At 41.6% G+C, this 14,713-nt stretch overlaps 3 protein-coding genes across 6 annotated transcripts; 2 read left to right on the top strand and 1 right to left on the bottom strand.

Annotated features, from left to right (window-relative positions):
- Positions 1-6: 6 nt before the first annotated feature.
- bicdl2 (BICD family like cargo adaptor 2) lies at positions 7-5,524 on the top strand. 2 transcript variants are annotated; one of them, XM_050041192.1, is made up of 6 exons: positions 8-784; positions 1,011-1,157; positions 1,534-1,608; positions 2,931-3,013; positions 3,101-3,215; positions 3,302-3,940. In XM_050041192.1, exons 1-6 carry the CDS (start codon positions 668-670, stop codon positions 3,464-3,466), a joined length of 702 nt encoding a protein of 233 aa, XP_049897149.1. In that variant the 5' UTR covers positions 8-667; the 3' UTR covers positions 3,467-3,940. The 2 variants fall into 2 exon arrangements, with proteins under 2 accessions (XP_049897150.1, XP_049897149.1); XM_050041193.1 differs by lacking the exon at positions 1,011-1,157 and having other exon boundaries at positions 7-784; positions 3,302-5,524.
- Positions 5,525-5,633: 109 nt separating this feature from the next.
- si:dkey-71l1.1 (uncharacterized protein LOC569883 homolog) lies at positions 5,634-10,456 on the bottom strand. Of its 2 annotated transcripts, none has more exons than XM_050041191.1 (10): positions 10,274-10,456; positions 9,605-9,804; positions 9,400-9,467; positions 9,186-9,278; positions 8,973-9,074; positions 8,792-8,897; positions 8,449-8,571; positions 8,262-8,338; positions 7,460-7,562; positions 5,634-7,369 (listed from the first exon to the last, which is right to left on the bottom strand). In XM_050041191.1, the coding sequence occupies exons 2-10, from the start codon at positions 9,786-9,788 to the stop codon at positions 7,230-7,232; spliced, it is 996 nt and encodes a 331-aa protein (XP_049897148.1). In that variant the 5' UTR covers positions 9,789-9,804; positions 10,274-10,456; the 3' UTR covers positions 5,634-7,229. The 2 variants fall into 2 exon arrangements, with proteins under 2 accessions (XP_049897148.1, XP_049897147.1); XM_050041190.1 differs by having other exon boundaries at positions 10,278-10,456.
- A 220-nt stretch (positions 10,457-10,676) lies between these two features.
- fdxacb1 (ferredoxin-fold anticodon binding domain containing 1) lies at positions 10,677-14,411 on the top strand. Of its 2 annotated transcripts, none has more exons than XM_050040202.1 (6): positions 10,677-10,715; positions 11,019-11,207; positions 11,286-11,442; positions 12,343-12,546; positions 12,670-12,828; positions 12,924-14,411. In XM_050040202.1, exons 2-6 carry the CDS (start codon positions 11,030-11,032, stop codon positions 14,182-14,184), a joined length of 1,959 nt encoding a protein of 652 aa, XP_049896159.1. In that variant the 5' UTR covers positions 10,677-10,715; positions 11,019-11,029; the 3' UTR covers positions 14,185-14,411. The 2 variants fall into 2 exon arrangements, with proteins under 2 accessions (XP_049896159.1, XP_049896160.1); XM_050040203.1 differs by lacking the exon at positions 10,677-10,715 and adding an exon at positions 10,748-10,769.
- Positions 14,412-14,713: the final 302 nt, after the last annotated feature.

Here is a 14,713-nt window from a genome sequence, read left to right as displayed (position 1 = left end):
CTCATTTTGTAGTTGTTTTGTGTGTCTTTGTGGTTGTTTTGTGTGTCTTTTAGTCGTTTTGCTCATTTTGTAGTTATTTTGTGCCTTTTTATGGTTCCTTTGCATTTCTTTGTGGTAACTTTGAGTCTCTTCCTGGTTGGTGCATGGGGACCCCCCAGCCTTTACCTGGTATGTCATTTGGTAGTCCAACCATTATTCACAGTATATATAGACACGTAAGTCCTTTCGAAGAATTGTGCCTAATAATTAAATATCCAAGGCCTGCACGTGGCTGTTGTAAATTTTATTGGTTTGGTACTTTGCCAAGTCAAAACCTGAGACTCAAACATTTTTGTTTTTAAGTCTCAAATTAGGTCAAGTCTGTAGGGAGTCACGTCTCCTGTAAGTCAAGTCGAAATCAGATCTCAGGTTCTCTTTTGGTCTATTTGAATATGACTGGAGTCTAAGTCTCAAGTCCTCAGCTTTGTTGCTAAGCAGCGATGGACATATAAAGTTAACCCATAAAGATGGAATTGATTTGGGTATCCATATGTCAAAGCTTTAAAATCCAGGTATAAGTCTACTTTTTTTTATCTCTCTCATTGCATCATTTAATCAGTATTTTGTGTTCATCCGTCTTTCCCCTCTCCTCTTACAGAACAGAGTTTTGCTGGAGCGGCTGTCGCACATGGAGGCACAACTAAAAGCCTCACAGGAGGACAGCGACAGACACCGCATGGAAAGAGAGAGACTGAGAGACAGAGTGTCGGAACTACAAACGAAACTGCGAGACAAAGAAGCAGAGGTGAGGATCGATGATCGACTGGTTTTAAAGATTAACAGTAGTATTGAAAGATGAGGCCTGAGGGAACTGAAGGAAGAATGAGAGTGCTGCAGGAGATATTTGCGCATCACTGACAGAAGTCACCAAAGAGACTGGTTTGAAGTTTATGATCTGTGTGTGTATGTGTGTGTGTGTGTTTGTGCCTGTATCTCACTGCGTGTGTGTGTGTTTGCATGTGTGTGTGTAGATAGAGCAAGAGCAGGGAGTGGTGTTTGAGTTGCGAACTGTGAATCGCTCTCTACAGCAAAAAGCTCTGAACCTGGGGGAGGAGAGCATTCTGGACAGTACACAAACGCAACCTTTGTCTCTGCATAGTGAAATTCAGCAATCACAGGTATACAGACACACACACACACGCACGCACACACACACACACACACACACACACACACACACACACTTTTGGGGAAAAGACTTACTTCTTTTCCTGAGACCACTACTTCCCTGACCCTAACCTTAAGCTAAACCTAACCTTGACTGTTGACCCAGAAATCAGCTTTTTCTCAAGTGGGGACTCAACTTTTATCCCCAGTTGGATAAGCTGTCCACTACTGACTTGTCTTCAGTCTGAAATGAGTCCCTGAAGTCATACCCACCCAAACATACACACATGCACACCCACATCTAAAGCACAAACACCGAATAATAACCTCTCTGATATTACTGACCTTTCTGTCTATTGCCCTCTGTGTATCTCTCCTGCTCTCCAGGCCAGAGAAGCTCTTCTAGCTCACTCCGAAGTCCTGAAAGCAAAAGATGAAGAGATACAGGCGCTCACAGAGGAGGTCTGTTGAACTGTACACAACCACACCCTCACTTTTCACAAATACATTTTAAATTTGTGAATGACCTCAGAAGAGGAAGTGCTGTTTGTTACTGATATGTTACAGGTTTCTATGAAAGCATAACCCATTCACTTGAGAAAAAAATCTGCTCCGTTCTTCTGACTTAGCAAAATTATCTCAGGACTCAGAGAAAAGTTTTTATGGGAAAAAATGCTGTTCTTCTGAATTAACGAGATAATAACCTACTTAAGAGCCAGTCTGCAACACCAGGGAGCAGCACGCCTGGGTCCCCGCCCCTGCCTGCCGCCCGTCCCTGCAGGTGGTGGCTCTATGTTATTCATTCGGGCTGAGCCCGACCCGACCCCATGGCCCAAGGCCTGGCCAGAATCATGGGGACACGCAAACCCCTCCACCACGTTACATGGCGATTCCTAGAGAAGGGCATCTGATCAGGATGCCTCCTGTGCGCCTCCTGTTAGAGGTGTTCCGGGTACGTCCCACTGGTAGGAGGCCCCGGGGCAGACCCAGAACACACTGGAGGAATCTTGTCTGGTCTAGGAACGCCTCAGGGTCGCCCAGGAGGAGCTGGAAAGCATTGCTGGGCAGAGGGACGTGGAGAATACTTTGCTCAGCCTGTTGCCCCAACGACCCGGCTTCAGATAGGTGGTTGAAAATGGATGGATGAATCTTCTTAATTAAAACAGAACAAGAGGAAATCTTTTCTGAGAGTTCTGGGATAACATTAATAATTCAGAAAAACTGGGCGAATCTAATTTTTCTGAAGTGAATGTTATACACTTTCAAAGGTTTCCATTTCAGTGGGTTGAGACTGTCTGGAATGGGTGAAATCCATTGCTACTATATATAGCAATATATTTGTCTAGAGTCTACAGTTACTTCATTTGACTATTGGCCTTCACTGTGCAGTATCAAATGTGTGTTTGATATTAGAAGGCTGTTTTCACATTCATCTGTTGAAGGAGGAAGTTTTCTTGGTGCTTTTGTTATAATTGAATTTGAGACATGTACATGTACGAGATTATTTTGTGACATCACAATAGTTTGGAGCCAGTCGTGGTCCAATATACAACACAGTGCGCGTACACTAAGAATGGAGTTTTCAATGCAGTAGGAGACATCTTGTGTCCATACTTAAACTTTTGGAATGAAAAATATTTGCATATTCAAAGATTCTGGATTTTTTTAAGGGAGAAGAAGTAGATACAAATTTAATATTTTCTAAACTAGATTATTAATTTTTTTTTTGTGTGTGAAAGGAAAAATAAAATGTTATGATCGTTACAATATTTAAATATTTTCAGCTGCGATCTCAACGAGAAGAGTTGGAGTCTTTGAGGCAGGCAATCAAGCCATTTACAAGCAGTCCTGATAAGCCAAGCTACAGGTAATGTTTCACAACAACATCTTTGTCATTTGATTTAATTTGAGCCCACAGCAACATATCTTTCACTAATCATCATATCACGTGCAGCTTCTTAGAGAATGAACTGGCCACGATCCGTCAGGAGAAAGAAACACTCACTCAGCAGCTTCTCAACACCATCAAACACAAGGTGAAGCTGTCTCAAGAGCTGGATGCCTGGCAGGTGAGTCTGTGTGCAGAGATAGAAGATTTCTAAATGTCTGAAATACTTTAATTTACAAGCAGAGCATTTCTTTCATCCTGTTGCAGGAGGACATGCGGCTGGTGATCAATCAGCAGGTTCAGCAAAGGCAGGAGGAGAGACTGAAGGAAACACAGCAAGAGAACGCAGTGGGACTCCAGAGAAGCAAGTCTTTAAAAATGAGGGGAGAAGGAGGGAAAGGATTCTTCTCGTCCTTATTCAAAGACAAATAACAGAGAGAAGTGGCGTCGGGTTAAACGGACAGAGTACCAGCCTTTATCTTTGCCACTGTGAGCCTCTGCTGCAAGACACTGTACACTGTAATGCATCATGAGCATCGACAAGTAAAACGTTTACAGACCTCATATTTTAATGTATTTGTATATATGTATGTACAGTATATTATTTCAGAATTTAAGATTTTATATTAAAAATTTAAAGCCAACGCTATCTGTTGCTTGTTTTATTGTCTTGGTCTCTCTGACTTTGAGTTCAGACAGAACGTTAGGAAAGTTTTAGAGGCGGTGCATTAACCAAATTTGGACAAATCATCTTTTTTTGTCGAAGCATGGTAAGTAGCATATATGTAGTGCTGTGTACAAGTAGGTTTTATGTAGAAATACAGTTGTTAGAATGAGTTAGGTTCATCTAAACTTAGCCAAAAGGTATGTGCAAGTATAGAGTAAAAAGAAAGCTTCAGTGGTAGGTTTAAAGATTTGTAACATCAGAAATGTGAAGTTCTACACAAAGGAGTTTGACTCATTTCGTCAAAAAGAAATTTAAAGATGGATAAATGAAATTAAATAAAATGTTAGTGGCAATTAAAACGTCACAAATTCAAATTTGAAACGATTTAATGACTTTTAAGGCCTAACATTTATAAATCTGAATTTAAGACATTTAAGGAGACCCTGTTTCCACTTGAGCAAAACATTTGTGTGAATTCTGGGGCTTTATGAATCTGCTTCATGAATCCACAGAGGGAAGAGCAACTTACATGCATACATACAGCAAACATGGAGCAACATTAACATTAATTTGGAGTCTTTAGTGTTTCTGGACATCTTATAAATGCCCCATATCCACTCTCCTTTAAGCTTTGTTTTGGTCTCCAACAATTCCTGGGGAAATTATTTGGCTTTTTAGCTTTCTGGATGCTAAACTGTGAACGTGGAACCAGAACAACGAGCTAAAAGGGGCGCTGAGTAGCTCACCTGGTAGAGCGGGCTCCCCCTATGCAAAGGCTATGTCCTTGCCGGGGCAGCCACAGGCTCGATTCCTGCAACCACTTGCTGCATGTCATCTCCATTCTCTCCCTCCTTCACACTACCATTGTCCTATCAAAAAAGGTCAAAAACTATTAAAAAACAAAACAACAACAAAACAATGAGCTAAAGGAGGCTAAAATACACCGTTGTGCTGAGGGTAAGTTCAGAGTAAGGCCTTCACATACCAGGGGCATTTTTTCCTATGAATAATTTTCAAACTGTTGTTTTCAAACAGAAATATTATACAGTGAAAAAGTGGCATCATTTTCAGAACAAGATTGATTTTTCTGAGCTTTCGCCCTGAGTATAAATGCATCAACCAATCACATTGTGTGGAACAGTAGACCTGTTGCAGATGTTGCAAATCCATCCAAATGGATGAATGGCCGGGTCGCGGGGGCATCAGGCCAAGCAAAGCACCCCAGACGTCCCTCTCCCCAGCAACACTTTCAATCTCCTCCTGGGGGACCCCAAGGCGTTCCCAGGCCAGATGGGATATGTAATCCCTCCTACCAGTGGGATGTGCCCAGAACATCTCCAGTGGGAGGTGCCCAGGAGGCATCCTGATCAGATGCCTGAACCACCTCAACTGACCCCCTTTGATGCGAAGGAGCAGCGGCTCTACTTTGAGCTCCCTCCACTCTAAGGCTGAGCCCAGCCAATCCACGGAGGAAACTCATTTCTGCCGCTTGTATCTGCAATCTCATTCTTTCCGTCATTACCCAGAGCTCATGACCATAGGTGAGCGTTGGGACGTAGATGAACCAGTGAATCGAAAGTTTCACCTTCCGGCTCAGCTCCCTCTTCACCACGACGGTCCGGCGTAGAGCCCGCATCACTGCAGAAGCTGCACCAAACCACAGATCCGGTACAAATAGTTGATGCATAATTTATTCTGCAGGTGAGTATTCTGCATTTTCACATCCTTTTTAACTCATGCCCCTGGTGTGTAAAGGCCCTCAGGTAACTTTCTGTTGGTTTGTCACTATGAGTGACCACTTTCATAGTACTTGTAGATATTTTATCCATAATTCAAACTAAAAATATTGATTAGAGGATCTTTAAAACACAATGTAGCTACAGAACCGCAATATATTACATAATAATGCTGAAAAAGAAAGAACAGTAACTATGATAGAAATAACATCTTTAATAAATTAAGTCCAAAAAGACAGTTACTCCCCTCCACTCCTCTCTATGCTTATATAACATAAAGTAGAAATAATACATATGCAACATTTCTTATGTTTAACAGGACTGGAGCAGCCCTGAAGCAGCGTGAGTAGTGCAGGTTGCATACAGGTCAGTGTTTTCACATGCCTTCATCTACATACATACAGTACAGTCCTGGCTCAGTGGAGTCAGTGCATCGCCTTTCTCTCATCCCTCTGCTGGAGGTTAGTGTATATGGAGCAGCACCTTTGCTCTTACAGTCAACAGGCTGTTTGCTCATGTGAGGAATCTCACACTGGTTTATATGCTGGCAAAAGAAAAAAAGATGTGCATACAATCAGACACACACTTACTCATACACTCGATTTTAAGGATCACACTGGCATTTTAGCATGATTTTACCCATTTCACATTTCTGCTGACCACTTTGTTTTGCTATTGATCCTCCAGGCATGAGGGTTGGGTTAAAAACTGTAAGCCAATATGAACATTAAGAAATGAATAATATGAATTTGGTCATTTGTATCATCTACCCTAAATGGGTTTCCTGTTTCTTTGGCTGGGTTCCGAATCACTTTTTCTTTTTCTTTTTCTTCTCAGTACGCACTGCAGCTGCCCTGACAAAGTACGTACTGTTGCATAGAGTATGCATACAACTAGGACGTACTACTTCACCATAACATTGCGCCATGAACTTTGACCCTCTTGCTCATATAACTGTTGCAGTCCAGAGACAAAATTTGAAGTCAAAAGAAAAGTAAGTGATTTAGAGCACAGCCGTTATCTTGGAGATACAACAAACGCCATTTGCCCAGCTCACAAGAGACGGGAGTCACCCTGGAGAGCTCTGCTGTTGTTACTTAACAATGTATGTCATTTTACCTTCTAAGGTAACTTGCACACCTTATAGATTGTTTGCATACTGCCAACTGGATAGAGCAGGACATTCTGGTATTTTTTTGGTATATTGCATTTGACTTACTATGTGTTGGAACACACTCAATCTTTCTCTGTCATACTAAATAGTATGGATGTTGGAATGCATCGTACAAGCTAACTTTTCTTTAAAAAATGGTCAGCAGAGAGGTCAGGTAAACAAGAATGATAGTTAGTGGGTTAAAACATGAGAAACACAGTTATCTTTCAATATAATCTATATACATTAAGACTCTTTTTGACCATCTACAGTATAAAACCTTTAGTTATTTTCAGTTTACAGTACAGTACGCCTCCTATCCTCACTGTTTCCATTGTCCAGAAGGTGATGTGCAGTCTGATTTCAGGTGGACCAGTAACGCATCTCCAGTTGTTGAGTCCCACAAAATGTTCATCCATTTCTCCTGCTTAATCCAATCAGAAAACATCACCTCCATTTTGAGAGGTAGATTGCAAGTCCCATGTTTGGGCTTCAACAATCAAAAAAATCCACGATATTCAGTTGGTTTGTAGGACGTGTTTTACCTTGAAAGATCAGGTCGTTATAAAGCCTCTGAAACAGGTCTCTGGATGGATGTCCTGACAGCGAGTTGTAACTCCAGCAGGGGTGTGTGGAGGATTATCCCACGTTGACCCCGAGGCCTACTTGCAGCTTGTCACCTCTGTGATTTACAAAGGCACCCATAATCAGGGTGGCAGGGAGCGGGGTCAGGCGCTTCTCCAAAACACCTCCTATTATGCATCGACTGTTTATCATACCTGAATAAACACACAAAAAAGGTCTCATATACTGTACTCTTTTTAGTAGTTTTCATTCAGCATGATGTTTGACTGAGAAAGAAAATTTACCCCGAAAGACCATATTGGCCTCTGGGAGTTCCATCTGGTACCCAAATGAGGTTGTGGTCTCCTGTGTCCTGGTACTGGCTTCAAACTCCACCCCGATTTGGATCTGGTGACACAAACACACACAGACGCACATTTGCAATATGCACCTTAAGTAAATGGTGTGCATGACGAAAACTGACCTACATATCAATACATAAATAAATAAAAGTATTAATAAATACAGTGATTAAAAAAATAAATACAAGAATAAATACAGAAATAAATATATATAGAGAGGCTTAATTGAAAAAAAAAATGGAAATATATAAATAAATGTATGAATAAATACAGGAGTAAATAAATAAATAACCTTTTTAAACTTTTTTTTTTTTTTTTAGATAAATGCAAAAAATAAGAATACATAAATGCCTAAATATATACACAAACAAATACATAAATAATATTTGAATAAATAAATGAATGTTAAAATCAATATGGAAATTAATACATAAATAAAAAATAATTAATAAATGTTGATAAATACATAGGTAATATGTAAATTAATTTCTATATTTTTGTAAAACTATATTTATTTATTTATAAATTTTTGTTTGCATTTTAATGAGGAAGGAGGTCTCATCTTTTGCATGTATTTATTAATTTTAAAATTTATTTAAGCATTTATTTATTCTTTTCTGTATTTATTTATTTTTGCATTTCTATACTTATCTATTTATTCCTGTGTTTATTTATACGTTTATTTCATTTATTATTGATACTTATGTCATTTTTATCCTCCATAGTATGATGCCATTTACTGTACCTGTTTGTTGGCTCTATGATAGTAGCTAGCATGGGCCCCTCCTCTCCCAGCATTCAGCGTCGCCACCCAGTTTGGTCCTGCGTGGAGACACAGAAAAAAGATGAGACCACGGCTGCACAATCAAACAAAGCAGATCAGAAAGATACTGGGTCATTTACATCAGATGACCAGAAACATGAAATCTCACTTGAGTACTGTCCAGCCAAAGTAAGAATTCCTCCTTCCTCTGCTCGGCCCCGATGGTAGACCAGCTCCCCTCCTAAAACCAACCCAGAGGACACACTCTGCAGGAAGTGTGCCACAAGGATAACTGTGCAGGAGGAACAAACACAGACGCATAATAGATTAGATCATTAAAAATATCAACAACAATGTATCACGTTGACAGTTGTATATTCAGTGAAAAAAAAAACATCTGACTGAATGTAGTCGTAGTCGCGCTTTTTTCTAATATCCATTGGACACTTATAGCATGCATGTCATCACTACTGACTGTAAAAATGAGTGACGCTCACGGTGTCACTTCTCACCTGACTCTCTCAGGATGTCAGGGTTGGCTACCGTCACAGCAGCGGTGAAGTCGTTCCCTCTGTACTCTGTTTCAAACTGCCACGTTACAAACTGGGACTGCTGGGTCTGAAACACAGTAAAGTAAGTAAAGTGACTGTGCAGTGACAGCCATGTGGAAAGAGACCGACACTAGGATCTCACCTGAAACACTGTTCTGGCTCGTACGCGCTCAGTGAGATGCAGCAGAGCGTGAGCGTTCAGACTGCCTGAAGAGTCCATCTCGCCAATCAATGCTGGGGCATCCTGAAATGTGAGGAAGGATCAAGATGCAACCTGTCAACTTTCCAACGTTCTGAACAGCTAAGCACAGTAAGTAGTGGTAACACATTTATTATGAGTTGACTCGTGCTTGACCTTGTCCTTGCTGTAATCGTCAGACTGCAGATGCTCCACGTGGAATCGATAGTACGAAGGACTAACAGCACTGAGGTGGAGAGTATGACTGACCTGGAAGCAAACACACGCATCATACTAAGCGCTATAACATTTTCAGATGTGAGAGATTTACACCCTTATATTCTTCACAACAAATTGTTTGAATGCGAATTAATGTGGGTGGAAGACTCACCTTGAAGAAACTACTCAGAGTTTTATTAAGGATCATCTTGACTCCCTCAATCTGCTGAGGAAACACATCTGGGGAGAAAAACAGTCAGATCACAACCATTACAACTTCATTACTTTTCTCTATGTATTTCCTACCCTGTGGTCAGCAGCATCTCTTTAACCACGTTGCGTGAACTCGACATTGCTTATTTTTCAGCAAGAAATACCTTTGCAGCTCCTGTGGAGAGAGTGAAAGCTGCCAGGGTTGGGTAGGCGGCCATCTCTCCTCTCCCAGCGTGGTGGACTGTCCCAGTGAGCAGGATGTGCGTCCCAGCGAGAAGGAGGGGGGTCCGAAGAGAAAGGCCAGTTCTGATGGCCCGGACCGGAAGACAAAGCCAGAACGCTGCCCATGTAGGCGCAACACTTCCTATAAGACACAGAGAGTCAAAGGTGAGATTTATGATGATGCTGTGATCCATTTATTTTTTCCCACCTGCAGCCTGTACCTGCACTGTTTAAAGCGATACTCTGTCTTACATGAAGATGACAGATGCAAGCATGAACCATACCCTGAAATACAATTTAAAGAAAGAATAAAAGACATATTCCAGAGCAAAAAATATATATAATAGTCCATTATTGTACAAACACCAACACTCAGAGGTTAAAGATAGGCATAGAATCAAGAGTACAACCTTACTTCTTTTTTTTTTTTATTTGCTAGTAATTTAAATTGGTTTATACTGGATTTAAGACTTTAATGGCAAGAGTGAGTGAGCTTATGTGCATCATGCAAGCCAATCTGCTGTTTTCATGTGCAGGTGCAGCAATACCGTTAGCTAGCATGACCTTAGCATCAGCAAAAACACATATCAGTGTGCTAGTTGTTCTACTACCTACTTCCGGTGTTAGCGAGAGACGTTAAAATCCCGAGCGGAACTGAAAATGGCGCATCTGAAAAACTGTCAGGTGGAATTTTTCATGGATAAAACACTAAAACGCGAAGATAATTGATGCTGGGATAAACTGATGCTGCAAATAGCTCCCTCCTCCAGATGTGAGGCGCCACCCTGCAAATGTGTCCGACTGGAAACACAACGGCGGTTCTGTGGTCTCAGAAATTACGCTTTTACAATTATATGTATAAAACAGCCAACTCATTGGTAATATTGATAGAATAACAACTATACATTACAACAGCCTAACTTTAATTTAAAATATGTTAGTTTTGTTTTCTGGGGGCTTTGACTGCTCGGGGAGTCAGCGTAACGTTCCTGAAATTTGTTTCTCATCGGACTACTGTATCTGTGACACAGCGCTCAGCGCAAGCTGCTACAGGTGAGATAATATTATTCGGCTTTCATGTACTGCAGCGCCGGGGAGCAGGAGAAGGTCACCGGCTTTAAACTACATCACAGTCCATTTATTCTTTGTTATTCAGCCGAGGCCGTCTCAGACCCAAGATACGGACATTATTTACTAAAATATGCAATTATTACGATTATATTAAACCGTGAAGAAGACTGGCGGTGTAACGTGGTCATTGACCCTCCTACGCGCTTCTCTTTCTTTCGCACTTGATGCGATAAAATTCAGCTTAACCTTCAGGGAATTGAGTTTTTGTGTGTCCTTCATTTCCAGTTGGGCTGGACATGTCTCCTTCACGGTCCATATTGCTGGTGGGAGAAGGGAACTTCTCGTTTTCTGCCTCTGTGAGCCAGCAATACTCCGAGACAGAGACCAGCATTACGGCCACCTGCCTGCAGCATCAGGAGGAGGCACTGCGGCATGAGGGCGCAGCCAATAACATTAAGATCATCAAGGACTCTGGTACGGGTTTGTGAGTACTGTCATTTTGTGCTGACCTGTATTTTGTGGCTCACTTTTCTTTTCCCATGTGTTGAACAGGCGGAGTTGTGCTTTTCGAGGTGGACTGCACAAAGCTGGAGGAATGTGCGTCTCTTCAGGGTCGTCTATTTGACCGGGTGGTGTTTAACTTCCCTCACTGCGGGAGAAAAAGTGGGGTTAAAAAGAACAGAAAACTTCTCAAACGCTTCTTCCTCAGGTATGAATGTCAGAGATCTCTCTAAATTCCACCAAATAAATCGTGTTACACAGTGTCAGCAGATGTTAATGGAATTACAGTGTTGGAAAGGCTATTTTTGAAATATAATGGGTTACAGGTCACTATTTAGCCAGTTAAAAATATAACGACTAATGTAACTACTTTAATTATTTCCTCAAAGTTATGTAAGTTATTATAATTGACTACTTTACCAACAAATGTTTTAAACTGGGTAATAAAGCTGAAAAGTGTTCAGAGCTAGACTATGCCAAAAGAAGGCATTCCTGTATGGTGCAAAGATTCAGAGCAACAGAATGAATATTATATTTTATGAATAAATTTTATGCAGAAAAAAATATATTCAAATGTAACTCCTTTGTAATCACCAACCTTTTGATGAGTACCTGCAATTTCATTATATATTTTTCTCAGCAACTGTAACTGATTACATTTAATTTGAAATGTAAGTAGTTACTCCTCAACACTAAAGAAATATAACATTAATTATTCAAGTTCATTTTACATCTTGAAATACTTAAACAAAAAAAAAAGAAGGCTGGATCTTAATAGATTTTTCCCCCCTTTTCACAGTGTTTCGTTTCCATCCAAACTTCCTTTTTTAAACCACTGATTTAAAATTTTACTCTGGTGCAGCACATTTATGACACTTCCTTATGCTGGTTTTGCAATATTTAGCTCAATAACTACAAATTATGAATAGAACCAGGTATCAGACCTGAGATTTGTTTCATTGTTCTGACTGAATTTTTCTGCAGTAGTGTTGTCACAAGACTGGAATTTCCATCTTTTATATAATACCTTGAAAAAAATGATATTAAATACTATTTTTTTTTATACCAAGGCCACGACACACTCATGTTTGTTTTTCTGTGCCTCCAGTTGTGTTCAAGTGTTGTCTGAAGACGGGGAGGTTCATGTGTCCTTGTGCAACGGACAGGGTGGGACACCAGCGGACCAGCCGAAGCGAGAGTGGCACAACAGCTGGCAGGTGGCTGCCATGGCAGCAGAGGCACACCTGATCCTCAGTGATGTCCATCCGTTTGAAAGTGAGAGATACCAGAGCTACAAGTGCACTGGATACAGGTAAGGAGTAAAGGTGAGTGTTACTGTGGTATAAATAGAAACAGCCCTTTTTATGTGTGTGTGTGTGTGTGTGTGTGCATTTGCATACTGCCACTCTCTAATGATGGTGCTGCTGTCATACAGGAGCCAGGATAAAGGCTTTCATGTGGAGAAAGGTTTGGTCCACGTGTTTACTCGCAGCCTCCCGTACACCCCTGCTCAGATACGTAAGGTGGAGGAGGTCGTTGAAGGGGACAAAGTTCAGTACAACATCCCAGCCGAGCTCAGTGATTACATATTCAGGTACGGTAATACAGAGTCTGTCGGGTTGTTCGAGTATAATAAACCTCCGACGCAAGGAAAAGTTACATAACCACATGTCTCTTCTCTTTCATCAGGGGATTTCTCTGCTCAGGTTCTGTCCACCCTGTCAGGTTGGTGCAAGATTTTCTTCTCAAAGGACTGGCAGAGAAGTGGTCTGTCTCCATGGCGACAGAGACCATTCCCTTCCTCCTCACGGCCAAACAGCTGCAGGCATGCTGCTGTGACGTTGACATTGCACACTGCTACTGGGTCCAGCCGCTTCAGAAAGACCTCAACTCTGACGCTCAAACCTTTACAGGCAAAGAAAAAGATCACCTGATGTGTTCGGACAGCCGGGGACACACAGACACACGAGACACTCTGTCGGCCACATGTGCTACCTCAGATAAAATGGACAGGGTGAGGAGCAAAGCACCTGAGAGCTTACGGTCCGCATGCTCTCTTGATGTTGATCCTGAAGGGGAAAGCGGTCTTTATATGCTGCGTCCAACACTGCTCCCTCAAATGGAAGAGCTTCTAACTAAAAAAGAGTTGATTAACGATGCAGAGAGTCACGGGGAGGATGAGGGAAATAATAAAAGTGTTGAAGTTGAAGGACATAAGAAGGAAGGGCCGTCTGGGGGCTGTAATGGTGTCCCCAGCTTGTTATTTGGCATTAGTGGCCTGGTGTTCAGGAATGTGCCTGTCAACCACTGGGCTCTGCCTGCCTTTCACGAGCTTCTCTTCAGAGGTGATTTCATTTCAGAATGTGAGCCAATCAAATTGCTCGGGCAAAGGCTGGAAACACTGCTCGTTCCCTATGGGGTCTCCCTAGTCACAGAGAAGGGAGGTGTGCGTCTGATGGCACAGCCAATGGGTTTGGTTGGCAGGGTGTCAGCAAGCAATGAAAGTGACAACATCAAAGATGTCAGCGTCACCGTGTCCCTAAATTTGGACCTCCTCGCAGTGCTTCTGTTCTCACTCCCCGACTGGCGGCTGCTGTGGTCACACGACCCACGCTTTTTACAGCACTTTGCACTCTGCCCATCGCCAGGGAAACCTTTCCGCCCATTGTCCCTGTTCCCCGAGCACTTCAGCTTTGACATCAGCTTCTGGACAGGGCCGACGTGGGAGGAGAGGAAGTTCCATGCTGTGATCAGAGAGGCCAGTCATGGGACTGTGGAGCATGTCAAACTCATCGACATGTTCTCACATCCTGACCTTAGCCAGACTAGTTACTGTTACAGACTCACCTACCAGTCACACACACACGCTCTCTCACACACACAAGCCCTCAAGTTTCATAAAGACCTGGAATCACTTCTTACGTCTAGGTTGCAAGTCACCATCAGGTAGCGACATTTGGATTCAGGAGGATCAGGGATTGAACCTCTTATTTTTTTCAGAGACATTATAACTACAAGTCAGTTTGTAACTGCGAGCAAATTATAAGCGTATAATCTGCAAAACTGTACGTGAACAGTGTTTACAGTAGTTGAGGCATTGTGTGCTATATATATTTGAATTGTGACTGGCATTCTGTGTGTCTGCGTGTTTTCATTGTCATATAATAAACATGTTATTTAAAATAAAGTTGTGGTCTATCAAATATTGTAAAATTATAAAAATCACATGGAGTACATGCTGTGACAAAGCACACAAGCAAATATTTTGCAGTAAAACAGCCCTGAAATCAGTTAACTCTGTCAACAAGAAACAAGCAAAGCCAGTTTATCCCTCTGCAGTGGTGGAAGTACTCAGATCCTTTACTTAAGTAAAACTGGGTCCAATACCTCAGTGTAAAAATACTCTTGGATTCAAAATATGTAACCTGAAACGTCCCAAATCTGTTCATACAAGTTATTATTATCGTGCAACAACACAA

This window comes from Epinephelus moara, chromosome 3 (genome assembly GCF_006386435.1).
Source record: "Epinephelus moara isolate mb chromosome 3, YSFRI_EMoa_1.0, whole genome shotgun sequence".
In the NCBI taxonomy this organism is placed as follows: Eukaryota; Metazoa; Chordata; class Actinopteri; order Perciformes; family Serranidae; genus Epinephelus; species Epinephelus moara.
The sequence above is the reverse complement of the archived record's forward strand: the minus strand, read 5'-3'. Positions and strand labels throughout refer to the sequence as shown.